The sequence below is a fragment of the Acanthaster planci genome, linkage group LG08, assembly GCF_054643075.1.
Source record: "Acanthaster planci isolate LZ-2023a linkage group LG08, COTS_SCS, whole genome shotgun sequence".
Taxonomy (NCBI): Eukaryota; Metazoa; Echinodermata; class Asteroidea; order Valvatida; family Acanthasteridae; genus Acanthaster; species Acanthaster planci.
The window spans coordinates 2,950,862-2,968,778 of NC_141784.1; the positions used below are offsets into that span (position 1 = coordinate 2,950,862).

Sequence of the window (17,917 nt, forward strand, 5' to 3'; positions counted from 1 at the left end):
TTACTATTCAAACCAATTGAACCCAATCGATTCCAAGCAAAAGCGAATGGTTTTGGAATTGGTGATTACATTGGTCTGTGGACTGGATCCAATGGGTAAGTGAATTGGCGTCAATAGGTTAATGAATTGGACATTTTCCAGTAGGGATGCCAACACCAACTGAACAGCACTAACTGCTCTATTGAATACTGCGCTCAACGGTACGGGACAATCGCCAGTGAAGTGTTTTCCCAATTCCCTCACTCCAAGCTCCTAGAGCTGTATCGAGAGTGACACGCCAGCTTCAGACCTTGGAACCAACATGGCTGCTCATTACGTGTGCAGTACAGTATGTAGCTACTGTGTGCTAATTTAAATGGGCGCAGATGCATAATCCACCATGTTGGTTCCAACAATTGAGACACTCATGTCGCAACCCTCTCTATAAACAGCTCGTCTCCAGGTTCCCTATGTCGGAAAGGCTCAGCTGCAAATGAACACTGCTCCTAGACGCCAAAGGGAATTTGGTGGACATGCAGACAGCCAGGAAACCCACCTGGATCCATGCTGCAGATGTATCGATGGCGTTCACTGCAGGGCACGTCATACCAATACCCAGGCTGCTTTGTGTTGGAGTTATCCATTACAACGCAGTAGTCTCTATTAGTCTGTGGAGTTTCCAGACGGTGATAAAAGAGAAAAGCAATGACTGCAGCGTGGGAGGACCGCGTCAAACTCATTGAAATTGGATAAATTTGTATCAACTTACTCAACTCAAACAGCAAAACAAACATAGGCATGAAAGCTATTCATCTCTGTTGATTGGTAGTTGATAAGATTCTCATTTAAACTTTCATTCACAGCACCTGGTAAATGAATATTTTGACTGATCTTCATCGGCGGGATGTTGCCACCACATACATTATCCCAATACAGACTCTTGGGAGTTTATCCCCCCCCCTCCAAACCGTACCTGCTAGGTGATGGCTTTTAGGCTGTAAAGTATGCTGCCTCAAACACAGCCGGTCAGTCAACAGTTTGGTGGTTTAGGTATGGAGATGACACTTTTACCAAAATTAAAAAAAAGGAATACTCTCAGGAATGGTTGGGGGGAGGCAGAGGCAGCATACATTGGAGACTACAAACCATCACTTTATTGAGACGGTATAAATTCTATGAGTCTGCAATCCTGTGTTCATGGTGTTGGAATCACAGGTTCCCAAGCTCAGGGAATCAACATCCTGGTCGTCCTGCTGACCAAGACCCAAGTTTTGGAGTGACTATGTTGGGAACGAAAGTTTAAAACACTGATCCTATGGTAAAGCAAAATCTTGGCTATTCCAAAGACCAAAAGAGGGACACTTTGGGCCCGAAATTTGGAAAACTGGCCAAAAACACAAAGTCATGCCTGCACAGCACTGGGGTATAGTACGGATCTCTTCTGAAAATGACTTTGGTGTTTTCATTTGTGAATGTACAATTGACAATGTTAGGTAAACGGGATAGGAGGTACACAGTTTTTCTTTGGGCATTTGTTCTTGTTTTATTTTGTTTTCCCTAAAATGAACCGTTGAATTTTCCAGACTGATATTTCTTCTTCTTCAAAACTTGACATTTTCCTGAAAAAGTTTTCCATACTTTAAAAACAGGAGACGAGCTCAAATCCCATCCCAAAAATCACGTGCTTAACATAAAAGCTAATGCTCTTAGTGCAAACATTCGGTATTTAATGGACACAGGGTCATCTTTAAATCAACTCCTTGCTTCATGTACGTTACCAGCAGTGGGTAGCCATCCGGCTGGCCGACACCCCATCTTGTGAAAGTAGGAGTGGTGTCGTCAGGCCAAACGTACAATGGGAATGAGGGAGTGGCTTTAAGCCCGATGTAAACGTCCTGACCTACGTAGCCTCTCATCAGTGCAACGATCTGGGCTGTAAGGATAAACAATGCACAATAAGTTCAGTCATTGCTACCAAGCACTGGCATCGTTATGCAAACTAGGAGAGGTTTTCCTGTATTCTTAGGTTTTCTGTTCCCCACTCATGACCAGACATGATGATTTGGGGTTGGACCCTCTTACAAGTGTGGTATACGGCACAAGCCTCATTAATGCTGAAGATGACGCCCACATGACCTCCGGATTTGGATAGGCAGATACATTACCATAGACTTAACTGTCCACAACTGGCGACAGAATCGATTTTCAAACTGGGAAGGGGGGGACCATTTGTTAGACCATCAAGCTTCAGCCATTAATAGGCCGATCCGATATGCCCCACTGACCCCAAAGATCTGCAAGACGTAGGAGGGCAATCACCCTCCCCCATTGAAAAAGTGGGCGTACCACTAGTATTGGCCGCCAGTGTTGGCCACGCCAAGCTAGATGACATACATGAAAAGGAAAACTTGCACACACAACATTTAAGGCGGTGGCGCTGGTGTGGCGCAATGCATTGCTGCTGCAGCAACGCCTTTTGCCACATCCATGCTGTACTGTGCAGACTGTTTATAGGCCTATACACAGGGGGCGGCGCTGGTTTGTGTTGGTTGCTTGCCCAACATGACGGAGACAGTGGCTGGATCCAAATCTGCTGTCTAGAGCTAGGTCTAGGTCTTCACTCCATTGGAAATGCGTGACAATAGACCTAGCCGTAGCTCTGGAACCCCGTTTCGGACACATTCTCAGATAATGCTTTTTGTTGTGTCAGCTGATGAGGTCACCTGACAAAGTACGGCTAGCTCACACGCAAATCCATCAAAAATCAACAGGTCTCGGCTCAAAACTGCCAGCACAGTTTATAAAGTCTGTATCTTTTTAGCTGGCTTCAATCACTGACACTGTTTCGGATGTTTGAGGCTCCTCTGATCAACAATCAATGATAATCAGACTGCTTCACTACTCTACAACTGACAGATTTCATGGCCATTTTTTCCTAGCTGGAGCGCAGAGCAGGTAAATTTTTTCCTGACATCTTGGTAAGTCCAAATATTTCCACACTACAAGGAGTCGCGTTTTCAAACATTACAAAGGCTGCTCCAAAAAGCACTTCTGCGGGGGACTTACCATGTGTACGGTAATCCTTGATGATGGCAAGGGATGCCTTTGAGTTCAAGCTTTCGCACGCATCATTTGCATCGGTCCAAGGTTTTTCGTCTGACGAGATCAGCGTCAAACACGTGTCTCCAAAGCGGTAAAAATTGTCGGGGCATTCTACACGGGAGATAACAAGATGAGAAAGAAAATACAAAAGGCTCATCTACTCTCCTCCAAACAGAGTGAGGACAAAAAATGTGAAAACTGTCAAACGAGTCCTTTGGCAAATGACAATGGTTTGGTGCTAAGGCAACATTTCTTCAAAATGCAGAGTGAATAATGGCTTCCAAACATGACAGAGTTTGGACGGCATTTTCTGCAAACTACATTAGGCCAAAGGTTCACAAAATATAAACCTTGAACATAACATTCACAAAAGCAAGCAAAGCATTGATACAAGTAGAACTAACCTGATTTGATGACATCCCGAGTGGGGGGTGGTGTGGGCAAAGCAGGTTCTGGAAAAGAGAGAGTTGGAGAACACAGTCATCTAAAAGCTGCTGAAACTCCGGGGATAATTGTGCAGGTGACTGTAGAACCAATGACACTAAGACTGAAACTAGCTTCCAGTGGGATACGATGAGTATCCCTGCGGTCTCATACCGGAGCTTTCCAGCCTTACATTGGTGATTCCTCCCATTATCTCTGCTCAGATGCACTTGTCAGAATTTGCAAAACCTGTGCACCATCTATCAAGGGAAGTGATAAACAGGTATCCCTCACAGAAGATGACAACTCTCCAGGGAAGAGCATCATCAGCTAGAGCTATGTAGGTCAGCCTGCAAGCTCTTAGGCTTCAATGTGGCACTATTCAAATCACTTCAGTGTTTGACTTTTTCACGAAGAGAATTATCCAGCTCGGCGACGGATGTCGTGCAGATCGGTGTCATCAAACGTTCCAATGCTAAAAATTCTCGGCACTGAGATATAAAGACAAGAGTTCCCCTCAAAGGAATTAAGATACTGCATGTGAGTGGCATTTGGATAAGAACACTGGAAATGCCGAGTCAATTTACATTAAAAGTTATAAGTAAATTTGAATGACCAATCAGTTTGCACGATGTAATAACCCGTGCGCGTACCTGACGTACACGTCAGTGAGGAGACTAACACAAACAAATGAAGATGGGGCGCTCTTTATCAAGTAACTATAACCACCCAGTTTCTCTTTTAGGCAGAGTCTACCAACCGAAATGTATCATACACCAGACACATTCAAAGGTGAAGTGTAAACCACTGAACCTCACATACTTTTGGGAAGCTGGCAGATGTAATTGGACCTCTGGCTACAACCAACATCTTCCCACCCGCCGTTCACATCCATTCGAACGCAGTTGTTATCTGGAAATCGATCATCAGTTGGTTCCTGTGTCTTCCAGTTTACAAAGTCCATGAGGCTTCTGTCAATCCAGGTATTGAAACCTGACCCCCAAAAAGGGAAATGTAAAACAGGGTAAATATGTATCTGTACGTACACATATGAACTTTCTTGTTTGCTTGATTAAAGGACAATCAAAAATTGGTATGGCTGTCAACCACTTAAGACTTCATCTATTCATTTCTATGCCGGTATTCAGAAGGTCATTGTTTCACTATCTAGTGTTCTAGACTGATGACCATATATTCTTTTGAAAAGTAAATGTGAATATTTCCTAAAATATATTTCCGTCCACAGCCCCACCAGACCCATCACCCCGCAGTGATCACAATCCCCGCCCACCTTCATTGGAGCGCCTCATCCCCAGCCAAACATAGACGTTGGTGCCGAGAAAGACCTTCTTGGCCTCTTCGGCGATGAAGTTGTCCTCCGCAATGCTGTGTATGCTTGGCAGCCTTCCGCCGTCGTGCTGCGTCGTGCAGATGTAGTCTCCATCGTCATGCACGATAAGGTTCTGCGTCTTGAAGAGGATGCATGAGTCCGTCCCGGGGAGTTCAACGTAGTCACCGGGACATGTCCCTCGTTGCGGCTGCGGCTTTTCGGGTGGAGTAGCTGCACAATTGGAGAAAAATCCAGCAAACTCTGCTCACACAAGCTTAGCGACACATGATTCATCAGGCTCATTTTGGGACAGATTGGATTTTTCCATTTCACTTGGCTTCTCCTCGAGGAATAGAACGTGCAGTATGTCACCACAGAATACTCCTAAACATTCATTATTTATTGACTTGAAGTCTGATTTAAAGTAATTCCAGACATCTTTTATTCCCAGGATTACAACTTACACGGATATTCACAGAAGTAGTTTCGAGTGTCGGAGCAAGCGCGGACAGCCATGTAGCCATCTGGAGTCAGGACAACGCAACGTCCATTATTATTGTTAGGTTCATTGGGGCCCCACCTGGTGAACTCCAGTGGGAAATCGTCAATCCATTCATATGTTCCGGTTTGCTAGGAAAACAAAGAGAGAAGGCACGGCCAACAGAATGTGACTCAAAATTGCGGGAGATATGGTGACCGATTCCAACTCAAAGGGGGGCCTTTGGTGGCACAATTGTTTTTTTCTGCAACACGGGCTGTGCCCAAATATAAAGCAAGCAGGATGTCCTGGTCAGATATTCAGAAACATAGGTTGGTTTACGAGGAAATTTCATTCAAAACTATGCTATTCAGGTTTTTTTTTCTTTTTCACGATCATGGCTCAACATGTTGGTTTATCATTCCTTATGTACCTCACTGGTGAATGAGTAACGGGATAAGTCCTACAAAAAACGTTCAAGGGGTTTTAGCCCTGGAGTGCAGTATATTTTATGACAAAACATGATGCACAGCAGAGGCACATGGAAGCACTGGATTTTTTTCCGTGCAGTTTTGCACTTCCGTGAATATGCGCAGAGGCACTGCACATCGAAAAAAATGTGGATCAAAGGGTTTTGGCACCCAGTCCCCAGTAACGATGTGCCGTGCCACAGTGGTAATCACTGGTAACCTGTTAATGAGTACTCACTGTAGTGCTTTGCAAACCAATCCAAGCCTCTAAGGGAGAGTTGGGATACGTCCCGTAGAGAGCGGATACAAGCAACGCCATCTCATATTGGTCGCTCAGTGACAGTAAGTTCCCGCCCTTTGACTGGCAATCCTACCAAAGACAAACAAACAATTTCCCCATGTCAGGCGGAACCAAAGCGAACCCGGTCTAGGCCAAAGCATGTAACACTTGTGGAACTTCAAGTTCCCCAAGCCAGCCAGTGAGAGACTCTCAAACCTTCCAAGTATGAGCATGACACTCCCTCACTAGAAAAGAGAGAGGGCGGTAAACATTAATACTGCAGGCACGTGTGAGCTCACGACAGGTGCCAGCAGCTTTCCAGAGGGAACGGAGTGCACCCTCCCAACAGACCTTATTTACGAGTCGACCATTTCAAAATTAAAAGTGAATTCAACTCTTCATGTTTGGAACTTGAAAGTATCAATGAGAGAATAAAGTGAAATTTCCTTTCTTTCGATACCTGACTACTACAATGAAGAACTTCATATTTGTGATGAAACACACTTTAGTGTTTTACACCAGATTTGAAAAAAAAAGTAAGGCTTGGAACTCACATTTACCTGATATACTCTGATAAAATTCCATTCAATAGTTAGCAACTTTTAAAGCTGATGCAGTGAACAAAATCAAAAATGGCTCCCTCAGGAATAAGGTCCATTGTGAACTAAGCATATTACACTGTTACATGTGACTTCTGCAACCACGTTTGATTCATTACTTTCACGCAGGAAGATGCACGAGCTTCTAGAAGGAGAGGGGGCTGAATTCCAACCTCTCCCTTCCTCATCAGTGAACTCGACTGTCCCGAGACCAATCTGTTTGAAGCTTGACATGCATGTGGGAACATCCATGAAGTCAATCTATGAACTGTCAATTCAATCTGACCATGGGTTTGGTGCTTCATGCTTATCTGTAGTTTATGGGGTTTTTTTCGGTCAAATTGTCTTTGTGAAATGGACATTTGGCCTGAGCAGATTGCTTTTCATGAAATTTGTGTCCAAAATGACAACACATCAGTGGAAAACCTAAGATAAACAAGATCAACAATTGCTCCCAAATCGGAGAAGGCTTACTCCAGGATTCTGCCCACCATTATTTTAGGGTTAAAGAGAGACCTTCAGTGTAACAGTGAGTTCAATAGACTCTAAGTTTGAGGACAGTGCCATAAAGGCTGGATTCCATATTGTCATAGTGATGGTATGCAAGACATCAAGATGCAGACAGACACGGAAGAGATGCTGTGTGGCATCATTCCACCATCACAAACTTAAACAAAATGGCGTCCGAAACTCGGAAAATTGTTGCAGAAAATGCCTTTTTTAGGTGGTAATAATGCCTCTTGAAGCCAAACTGATACATCAGTTTGATGTAATTTGTTCATGGTCATCTATTTTGTTGACGATTGGGGCTGCATACGCTAGTTCTAAGGGGAAAATGGACAAAATGAGTGCTACTAAGCGAGAGGAACATTGCTGTTTGCCTGTCATGCCAGCGTGCATTTGTAAAGACTCACTCAACGCAGACAGTCGGCAAACTTGAACCGGACTCAACTTTGCCGATCCATCTGGGGCTGGTTTGCATATGTCTGGGTTAATATTGGCAACACTTCCCTTCTGACATGTTTCCGTACGTCTGCCTTGCAGTTTGCATCTCGATTACGTTGCTCTCTGCATTTCTTACGCTGATATGGAAACCAGGCTTAATTGAGTCCACTGTAAGTTCTTTCATGAGTCCAGTCATAAGTAACAGGGTGAAAAATAACACTCATTGTCACGGTTCACTGGAATAGCTCACGAAGTGGTCCGAAAGTGCACATAACATGTGATGGACTTCACTGTAAACACCTATGATGAACTATTAAGAAAATGCTGGTTGGGTTTGCCGTGCGACGTGTCACCTAATCGAGACTTCATGCGGTTAGGCCTCCGTCTAGCACACTGTACGCGGACTGGATATCTAGTCATTCACTTACCGCTCTTGCATCGTCAAACGTACGTGGGTACGTGTTCTCCATCAGGAAACAGGTAGCGAAGTACTGAGTGTATCTGTTGTCGGAACATTTGTTGCCTGGCAGGTCAGGAGGAGTACCCCCAGGGGTGACTGAAAACAGATGCCAAGCAACAAAGACAGCGTAACGCACAAAAGAAATTGTTTTCCCCAACTTGCTGGAGGGGGGGGGGACCACAAGTACAATACCCAAGCTCTCTTGTTAAACAGGCCGTCCCAGAATTATAAGAGCCCCAAAATGCTTACGCTGATTACTTTACCATGAAAATAACAGACATGGGCTCCGTTTTTCAGTCATTCCCTTTGCCACACTTTTGGCTTTCCTGACGGAGAATGTGTGGTCATGAATGGTCAAGCTGAACTAAAGACACACCTGACTGTGTAAGACACGGTGTTTTCATACACAGGTACTGCTTCCACTGCAAGGTCTTAGTTGGGTTAAGGAGTTGCAGTATAAGCAGTTTGAACAAGACGCGGACAAACTCGCATTTACCTAATGGAGACTGGCAGAGATAGGCCCGTGGGACACTGCAGGTGACGTCATTCCATCTACCTGGATCATAAGGATTGTTCATCATCACCACGCAGCTTTGAGAATTCTGTGAACAGCACAGCCTCAACACTTCAGTTTTGTCAAGATTGTTAAGGACATACCAGGCATAAAAGTGCGGATCCCTCTTTTTGATTTAGATTGAGGTTTTTAGGATTACAGAATCCATGCCACACCTATGAATTATGGGTAGGGGTTAGTGACTCAAAAGCACAGGGTCGGGGGTTCGAATCCCGCCGTTGGTTACACATCGTGTGACCTGGGGCAAGTCACTTTACTCCCACTTGCCTCTCTCCACCCGGGGGTATTAATGGGTACCTGTGAAGGTAGAGATGCTTGTTGTTGTTTGATCAGCTGTTGGCACCCAAAATAGTAACATTGAGCTACATACACCCCAGGGAACTGTGATGGTCCAATGAGCGGGGATAATAATGATGTATGGCACCTGGATCAGGTTCAAGGACGAGTGTGCATTACAAGTCCATATCAATATTATCACTTGCCTGGTGCTGTACATTAGTTTTAAAATGGACAGACAATCCATCTTTGAAATCATGCTCACAAGGAACGAATGAAATTGGATAGTTAGGCAACCTGATATTTGATAATTGGCTGGTACAGGACCCAACTCCAGTTTTTATGGTCTTAATTCTGATGTGAACTCTTCACACATACTGGCACCATAGTTCTGGGATTGTACACAGGTTGGATAAATTCATTGAGGGGACAAATGTTTGTTCCCCTGACTCAGTTAAACAAAATGAATTGTCCATTCAACGCGGGGCTGGTCTCCGCCTGTACTCATTCCCAAATCCCCTTCTGACAAAAAAATGTAGCAATCGTGGATTTGTACACAGATGAACAGCAAAGTGTGACAGAGTCACACAGGAGTACGCACCACTTCATCAATGTAGTTCATATATTGATTTTTGTTAATAGCATGTGACCACGAAATGACGAAATTCAAGGCAGGGGTGGACATCCCAAGCCCCCGGCAAAAGGCTAACAAGGAAAACGAAGAAACGCCGGTGCTTGTTGAGTGAGGATACATTCTGTGTCATTTGGGAGCAGTCTTTGAGAAGGCATGAACTTACAGGGTCAGTGATGGGCAAGACGTTGTCTGGCTGGCCTTCCATCCAGGCGGTGTACTCCAACGGTGACTCGTCAGACCAGTGATACTGGTTGTGGATACCGATGCCGTTCAAGCCAATCCACATGTCCACACCCTCAAATGCCTTGATGATGGCTGTCATTAGTGCTAATGGAACCAAGAACAGAAATAAATGAACAGATCAAGAAAGGGACAAACACTGTGGCCTGAAATTGAAGGGTGTCCAGGAAAATTGTGCTCACCTACTGGTTCGGCGCCCATTTGCAATCTAGAATTTGATTACAAATAAAATACCTTTCCTGGCAGATGCCTAAAAACCTGGGACTGAAATCAAACAGCTAGAGACTTACACTGTATACCTATACAGTGAATCCTCTGAACTGAAATAAATTTCCTCCTGTTCAACCCTTAACAAGATACAGCCCAAACCTTTGGCTGCCTTTCTTTTGACACTTCTTTAGCAAATTCGCTCTTTTCTCATCTTCTTTCCCAATCCGAAGAAAGAACCAAGCTTTTTCGCACCATCTCACAGCCCTGTGGAGGGAGTGGATGCCCCCCCCCGGATCTGGACTGTCCAATGCTCCATCTTTGGAAACGCTTACTATGAGCACATCTGTGCAGTTTTGATCTAATCCAACATGGGATATTGTGGCGGTATTACTTTGCCCACGTTGGCTGGCCAGCATGCATTGTGCACAGAATATGGGAAAAGTTAGCACTTTCGCCCAACAGGGCTCAAAGAAAGTGGGGTATATGTGTTTTGTGTGAACATACCTGCAATTTTCATGAAATTGGTGTCAAAATGATCAACGAGATATTACTGGAAAAACTCCTGGAGGCCTGACATGAAAAATGAATACCACAGCCGAATGCACATGCATATTAGGTGTGCTGAAAATTTCTGTGAAAGCTGCAAAGGCTCCAGAGAAGAATTCGAAAGCCTTGCTGCCAATTCAAGTCTCGTCCAAAGCCCAAGGGGGAGGGAGGGTGGGTCTGTTAGAATCTGGAAGCTGAGGATCAGGAAAACTCCTGTCGACAATTGAAATTTTACACTGTTAATAGGCCTGACTCCAAATGACGCATTGTATCACCAGTATAGTAACGTTCTCGGAAGTGAACTGTGGATACGTGCTGACCGCAGTCAACAGCGAGGGCCCGTCAATCTGTGGTAAATAGGTGTGGATCTTGCCAAAATCGACTACTTTGTCCAAAACCCATTGGTCTGTGGCAGGGTCAGATTCCACGTAACAGCACATACACGGCAGTGGTTCACCAATTTGAGGGCTAAGGTACTCCCCCCCAATAAATTTTGATACAACAAACCTACATTTAACATTACTGGTTCTGATATAACCATACATCCCAATCCCTTGTCATGCAATGCGGGGGGAGGGAGGAGCTTGATTATCATTCGGGGGAGGGGAAATTTCAGTCACAGCTTCCACCCTCCTTTGGCAGATCCTGGGTGTGCCACTGACAGTGGGAGACCGCAAGGATCTTGAGCTATGGTACTTTGCAACATCAAACATAAAAGTGGTGGCAATTGGCTTCAATTGTCTCATATAACCGTTGCACGGCAAAGCAGATCGGCTCCACACGTGTCGCAGGGATCAGCGGCCACATTTGTAAGTCCATTCACCAGACTTGAGCAGCTGATCAAGCACACTGTAATCAGACTGACAGTTGGCAGGTCGCTCTAGTCCATTCATTGCTGGTAAGGTATCCCTACCTTGTTGTCCAGGGTGGCTGACCGTGGCAAGAGTCCAACCCCTGGCTGCTTTACCCGATCTACAGTCGTCTCTGGCCGCGATCCAGCCCTTGCGCTCACTCGCCGTCGTGCCTTTCACGCTGTAGCACATGTTTCCCAATTTGAAGTAATTGTCGGGGCAGTTGCCAGTTGTAGGATAATCGGGAAGGAGGGGTTTTGGACTGCCCTCTGTTTCTTTGCGCTTGCAGACAAAGTTCAGCGAGTTCCCACAGGCACTTGTTCCCCATTCTCCATCTGCAAGGGAAAAAAAACGAACAACAAATCTGAGCGCCACTGATCCGAGATCTGGACAAATAATTCTTAAAGGTTTGGCAGCGGGCTGAGAGGGATGTCTCATGACAAAACCCCGCTGCATAGAGGTCCCTCCGAGTCAATTCAGATGATTCAAAGTGCTTCGATTCCCGTTTGATGTACATGTAAGAAGTGCCAGCTGGTCAGCTGAAGGACATTAATGAAAACTGGAATGCGTTTTGGAGGATACCAGGTAACTCAATACGCATGAAAGTCAAAATGAGGGAAACTGCATTGTTAAATACGAGTACAAATGCTACCGTGAAGATATGCGCAAAAATGTAATGTTTCAGAATCGTCTTCACAATCAGCATCCCTGTACGCAAACAAATGTTGTCACTAAAGCCAGCCACGCATGCACTTTCCCTTTTATAAGGCTACCTTTTAGACTGTCCTGTAAGGTTACCTCTTTCCTTCCTTACACTTCAGCCTTTTTCACACGATGCAAAAAAAACTTGCAAGGCTTGAGACAAAAATATCTAAGCGGGGATTGTTTACGTCACTATTACCTTTTCAGTCCGCTCACACGGTACAGCGCAACATTTTGCTGGCATTCCTCGAAACGCGAGCACTTATTCTGCGGGTCGATGGTAGACCCTGCATTTTATTTATGTAAGTGCTGCAAATAACAGTGCGATGCTCCCCGAGGCTCCACCGCCAGATGGCTGCACCACACTAAATATGCACCGATAAAAACAGTTCAAAATCGGACAGAAGTATCGCTGTTTGATGGTGACTCTCGGGAAGAGGTTGGCCTCCCGTTTTTTCACTGCAAATTCAAGATTATGGCCACGAGTTCAGTTTTCTTTTCAATTTTACTGGGTCTACACATGTGGAGATTTTTGTTAGCCCTTCCTTGAAAACATCCATAAATCAGTAGTACAACTGTGCACTCATCAGCTCTATAAAGCCACCTGCCTCTCTACAACACGCCAACAGGTAGGAGGTTTTTGTGAATGAAGACCCCAGAGGTGGGAACCACAAACCCCAAATACGTGATTTATAGGCACATCTCTATGACCGGTCCAGATTGAGGCACCTGTTATTGTAAATTTGTATAACCTGTGGGGATCACAAAATGTTTATGCGATCGCACGAAGTCTACCACTTTAGTGGAAGGCACCCAGCGAAGACTACGACAAATACACGTGCAGCTGAAAGTGGCGATAGCGCACATCTTCCAAATGTTTGACGCCGTATTTCCTGTTGGGATTGCACCTGTTGTCTTCAGCGCTGGTGTTGAATAAAATTCACACAATGAAGCAAATAAAGCAACAGAATTATGGCGTTGTCGGCTATACAGCAAGGTACGGTCTGCGGGCTAAAAATTTAGCTGGATATGGAAGGGCGTGCGCGCTGCTGTCACAAAGGTCGTCCTGTGTATGTGTGGTGTCTTCACGCATGCGCATTGAGTAGGCTATCACAAGGAAAGTTGTACAATAAACTGATTTTCCTTTCACAAGATCATTTCTCGAGGGTGCCTTGAGAAATCTCCGCCAGCAGCAGGTTTTGTCCATACATGTAGGTCCAGACCTCCTCCAAAATATCTCAAGGATTCACCAGGAATGCCGGTGACTCTGAAGCATCAGCGCCCTTTCACACAATGACATTTTTGTAAGATTTCTCAAGCATGAGAAAATTTCTCAAGCATTGCGAGTTTTTCTTGGCATTGTGTGAAAAGGGGGTCAGGAAGCTTTCAGCATCTTGAAAAAGGAAAGGGTGTGGCATAATTGAAGATGAGTTATGTCCAACTGCAACCCCATGTTTTGAAAAGAGATGATGCATACCTTTTAAGAGCCAACCAAACAAAAACAACATGTATGAGACCGTGACATGTTGCTCCCTCAAAAAGAGCTGTAACACGTACCCCTGATCAAGTCCTCCAAAACAAGAAATACAGTACAGCGGCGGAGTACTATTTTTTTGACCTGTTACACAGTTTATCGTTTTGTCACACCCACGATCATTTCAACAGCAAAGTCTGAGCAACAGGAGTGGCCTTGTTGTGCTCACAGAGGGCTAGAAGGGGTATTGTCGGGCGCCTTACTTTGCCAGATCAGCAGTTCCACACATTCCTCCTCATCGGCAAGGTTGTCTGGAAGCTGATCGTTGGGGAATTCCGAATAATCGTTGATGTCAAAATCTGTTTGATCGCTCCATCTTGAACAGAACAGGAAACAAAAAAAAAATGCCCCGTACAATGAAAAGCTCTGGTATGAGAGACGCTGTGCTGAGTCTTGTCTGTGTGTAAGCCCCCCTCCCCTTACGAGGTGGGCAAAAACAAACACAAACCATCAAACCAGACAAGAAAATACAGGCCAACGACAATGGATGAAAGGCTCGGCCAAAAGAAGACACTTTTTCTCAAGGCAAACAGGGATTGCAAGTGAATGGGACACTTTGGGGTCGGGGTAAGGGATTGTTGACTTATTAAGGGTGATTCCAGAAATTAGGGGTCCAAAAGAGTGACATTTTTGTGTCCCTGTTACATCTGGCCTGTGTTTTTTACTTGACATGGAAATATCACCGGAATTGATTTCAAGCCATTACCATTTGTTTGGCGGGTAATTTGCATTAATTCATCACTCTTGGAAATTAGAAAATGTGTTCTGAACTTACGAAGTCATGTCAGATGTGACAGGGACACGAAAAAAAATGGACCTCTATTTAAAAGCCCTGTCCACCTGTTTAAAAGAGGTGCTATTTCAGGTCTTGCTGCTGTTTGTGTCGTTCTAATCACTGCTGCTGTACGTGGTTAGTTCTTCTGTTGATATCTTGTTCTCATGATTTCACAAATTAGAGACACATGTGGGACTCACCCAAAATTGCTGTTGCCGAATTTCCGCAGACCGATCCAGTAACTCCGGGCAAAGCCATAAGACTGCCAAACGAAACAAAAGAGGATGAGACGACCCAAAGGTCCAGATGAAGTCACACACTCACGGTGACATGCAGAATGCAATCCATTTTCTTTTATTAAAAAAAAAGTTTTGTTGAAATGAAAAGGACACGTCTGTATGTGACAGAATTTATTCTTCCGCTCAGTGCCTAACTGGGACCAAGAGGTTCACTCCACACTGTCCCAATGTAATGATAATCAGTAAGGCCTGAACCAACCCACTGATTCAGACCTTCAAAAAGCCAAGAGATTCAGATAGGGCAAAAGCAGAAGCCACTTTTAAAAACCACTGCAGTATTTAGAAAACAAAAAATAAAAACCTTTAAAATCCATATTTCAATGGTTGGAGGACCCTTACCAATATTCGGACCAAGGCCTGCTCTTCTGGGTTATGAATCGATACCAGGTTGCCCCCCTTAGCTCGACAAGCATTCTCTGCCTCTCTCCAGGTCCCAGTAGATGTGGTGAATCCGGTCACCGTGCTTGGCAAGTAGCAGTAGTCTCCAATTTGGATTTCGTCGCTATTAAAAAAGTCGCCACATACTGCGTCCAACAAAGGAGCACAATATTAGGTTCCCAAATTCAAGCCCCAGTGAGGGTTTGCATGGTAGCCATCTTGCAGGGCAGTTTTCTTTTGTTCCACAGATAAACCTCCTTTGTGCATACCCTGTGGAACAAAAGCACTGGTCTGCAAGATGGCAGCCATGCAAACTGTCTATAGTCTCTTTCTTGTTATCCTCTTTAACTGATTTACGTCGCAGATCCAACACAGGTGCCCAAAGTCACTGCCAGTAGGTGTGTACATATGCCAAAATCACCCCCCCCATTTGGTTTGTACACACACAAACTAAGCGTCCGTGGAAAAACACCACGGGTCTAATTTGAACTCAACTGTTGTACATATACACAGCTTATGGTAATAAATTTACTGTACATCATGGTACACCTGGGTATTGGCCAGGGGGAGCGGCCGCGGCGAAGATTTGGAAAACTCCCCAAACTGACTGATGCAGCATATCATGAGATATATGCCAACTTGTGGAAGATCTTGCTCAAGAAATGAAATCTAAGGAATTGATAGAAAGAACTAAAAATGCTAACTAATAGTCTTAAGACAGAACCAAACCAAACATGTAACATAGCCTTAAATAAACAAATGGTAGATTTATCATTTGAAATTAGACTTACACAACTTCTATAAATGTAATAAAAATATAGGGCTGACTTACTTCTCTCCGTGTAATTTTGCTCTGAAACAGGAAAAAAATAAGGCACATTAGTTATAATGTAGTACTTTGAACAATGCATGGGTGGATATGCACAAGTAATAAATATCCATTAACATTTTCTATCATTTTTACAATTGCTGTTCAAACACCTACGAAATAGCAGCATCAAGCTTTGTTCACAAGTCCTAGCTATAGCAGTGGGTGGGCCAAGATCCACTGAGTCCAGGCTAGGAGTCTATAGCTGGACCAAGAGAGGGCGCAATTTTCCTAGCAACAGAGGCTCCTTTGGTCGGAACTGAACTTTGTTGGTTCAAGAACGACTATGAAATACATGCATTACGGTCACAATGCTACCAACAAAATAATCACCCTCCCCATCAACATGGCTCTTTTCAACTGATGAGGGCCTCTGCTCGAGGCAGATACATGTCGGGAAGTTCAAGTCTGAGGGAAGACTGACATCATTGTGTTTTAGGATTCGTGATTGTAAGTGTTCTGAAAGGGCTTGTGAGGCAGAGCTGTATACAGAGAGGAACTCTAACTTCAGGCTTAGGAACCAAAATGGCTGTTCATTACGTGTGCAGTATGGAATGGAGTGATTGTGTGCTTACGGATAATCCACCATTTTGGTTCCAACAATTGAGACAAGCATGTGGCATTTCTTTCTGTATTAAAGAACACTTCCGTGAGCGAGCAAACACGGCCATCTTTTTTGTGGACCCGAATACAAATTAGGCCCACGGGATACACACAATCTGTGTGGACATCATGCGGACTTGACCAGGCCCACACAATGCACGTTTAACATGGAGCACGCCGAGTGTGCGCAACAAATTTATTCTGGAGTGTATGGTCTTTGCACGTGTGCCGAGCGCGGGCAGGAACCTGGTTGGAAAACTTTGTACCAAGCTGTCTTTCATTGCCGGTGGGGGCGTGCTACGGCTCAGGGCTGATACACAAACAGTTGCTGATTACAACCTGTTTATGTTCTGTGAAGTGTACCAATCGACCCTGACTGGCCAGCAGTACAGCAACAATTTCACACGCGCAATAAACTCACGTTTCGGCATCTTGCAAACGGAGTACAGTGCACTGAACTGGCAGATTTCATCGCTCCAGGCTCCAGCGCCGGCGGTCGTGATGTGCATGGTACCACAGCTTTCCAAGAGCAGGTCCGTTGGGTAGCCATCAGGCTCTCCTCTACTCCAGAAGGCGTAATTAAACTCACTGCCATCCAACCAGCCAAACGTACCTGAGAAAATGAAAAAAAAACAAGGAGAAATGCAAACACCGGTAATGTGACAGTGAAATCCAAATTGTTTCCATTCATTAAAACACTTTACATAAATCAGTGCTGCAGCTGCATGCAACTTCAATACGTCCACTACAACTTAACGTTTTCTCTTTACGCCATTTCTCACTTTCGTTGACGTAATTTTCCATGTTGCTGACCTTACATATACATCCATATTTACAGTTCAGCGAATTCTAGCAAACGTGAAAGGGTCCACACAAAATGTTTGCGAGGCCTGTTGTCGTCATTCAGTATGTAACACCGTGGACATCAGTACATTCAGTGCACCTGCTCCTGGTTCCCGCCTATTCATATCTGTCACAAGTAATTCTGCATGATGATTCTGGGACCAACTCTTCCAACTTATCAAGTTCAAAATAAAGATTACTGAATTGGAGCACATTCGGTGTTGGCTTATGTTCACTTCCTGTCATGTTTTGTCTTTCAGGTAGCTCTTGTTGGAAGTTGGATTCCAAAATGAAAGCAAGTTTCCCAAGGGTTTCCCTCGAGTCATTGCTGAAAAATCAAATGTGGCACGCGGCATATTTCCATTGGGTTTCCCCCACTAAACTGGAAGTCTATATTTTCTAGAGGTAGAGCCCTAGTGTTACGAGTCTAAAGCCAGCAGAGTAAGAAATCTCAAGCAAAATAGCACTGCTGCAAAGGATCAAACGCAGCAAAATATTCAATGATTTCTGTGAGTCAA

The 17,917-nt window shown here is 44.5% G+C and overlaps 1 protein-coding gene across 1 annotated transcript in view; it reads right to left on the bottom strand.

Annotated features, from left to right (window-relative positions):
• Positions 1 to 17,917, bottom strand: part of LOC110976017 (C-type mannose receptor 2-like) — a 54,572-nt gene that overhangs the window by 21,847 nt on the left and 14,808 nt on the right. Inside the window, exons 10-26 of the mRNA XM_022228935.2 lie at positions 16,978 to 17,169; positions 15,918 to 15,938; positions 15,047 to 15,231; positions 14,609 to 14,670; positions 13,837 to 13,949; positions 11,460 to 11,732; positions 9,714 to 9,877; positions 8,563 to 8,668; positions 8,035 to 8,162; positions 6,021 to 6,152; positions 5,299 to 5,464; positions 4,796 to 5,065; positions 4,327 to 4,497; positions 3,486 to 3,533; positions 3,046 to 3,192; positions 1,758 to 1,912; positions 536 to 647 (exon numbers count right to left, since the gene is read on the bottom strand). Of these exons, the coding sequence (XP_022084627.2) occupies positions 536 to 647; positions 1,758 to 1,912; positions 3,046 to 3,192; positions 3,486 to 3,533; positions 4,327 to 4,497; positions 4,796 to 5,065; positions 5,299 to 5,464; positions 6,021 to 6,152; positions 8,035 to 8,162; positions 8,563 to 8,668; positions 9,714 to 9,877; positions 11,460 to 11,732; positions 13,837 to 13,949; positions 14,609 to 14,670; positions 15,047 to 15,231; positions 15,918 to 15,938; positions 16,978 to 17,169 (2,445 nt within the window). The remainder of the gene's footprint in view (positions 1 to 535; positions 648 to 1,757; positions 1,913 to 3,045; positions 3,193 to 3,485; positions 3,534 to 4,326; positions 4,498 to 4,795; positions 5,066 to 5,298; positions 5,465 to 6,020; positions 6,153 to 8,034; positions 8,163 to 8,562; positions 8,669 to 9,713; positions 9,878 to 11,459; positions 11,733 to 13,836; positions 13,950 to 14,608; positions 14,671 to 15,046; positions 15,232 to 15,917; positions 15,939 to 16,977; positions 17,170 to 17,917) is intronic.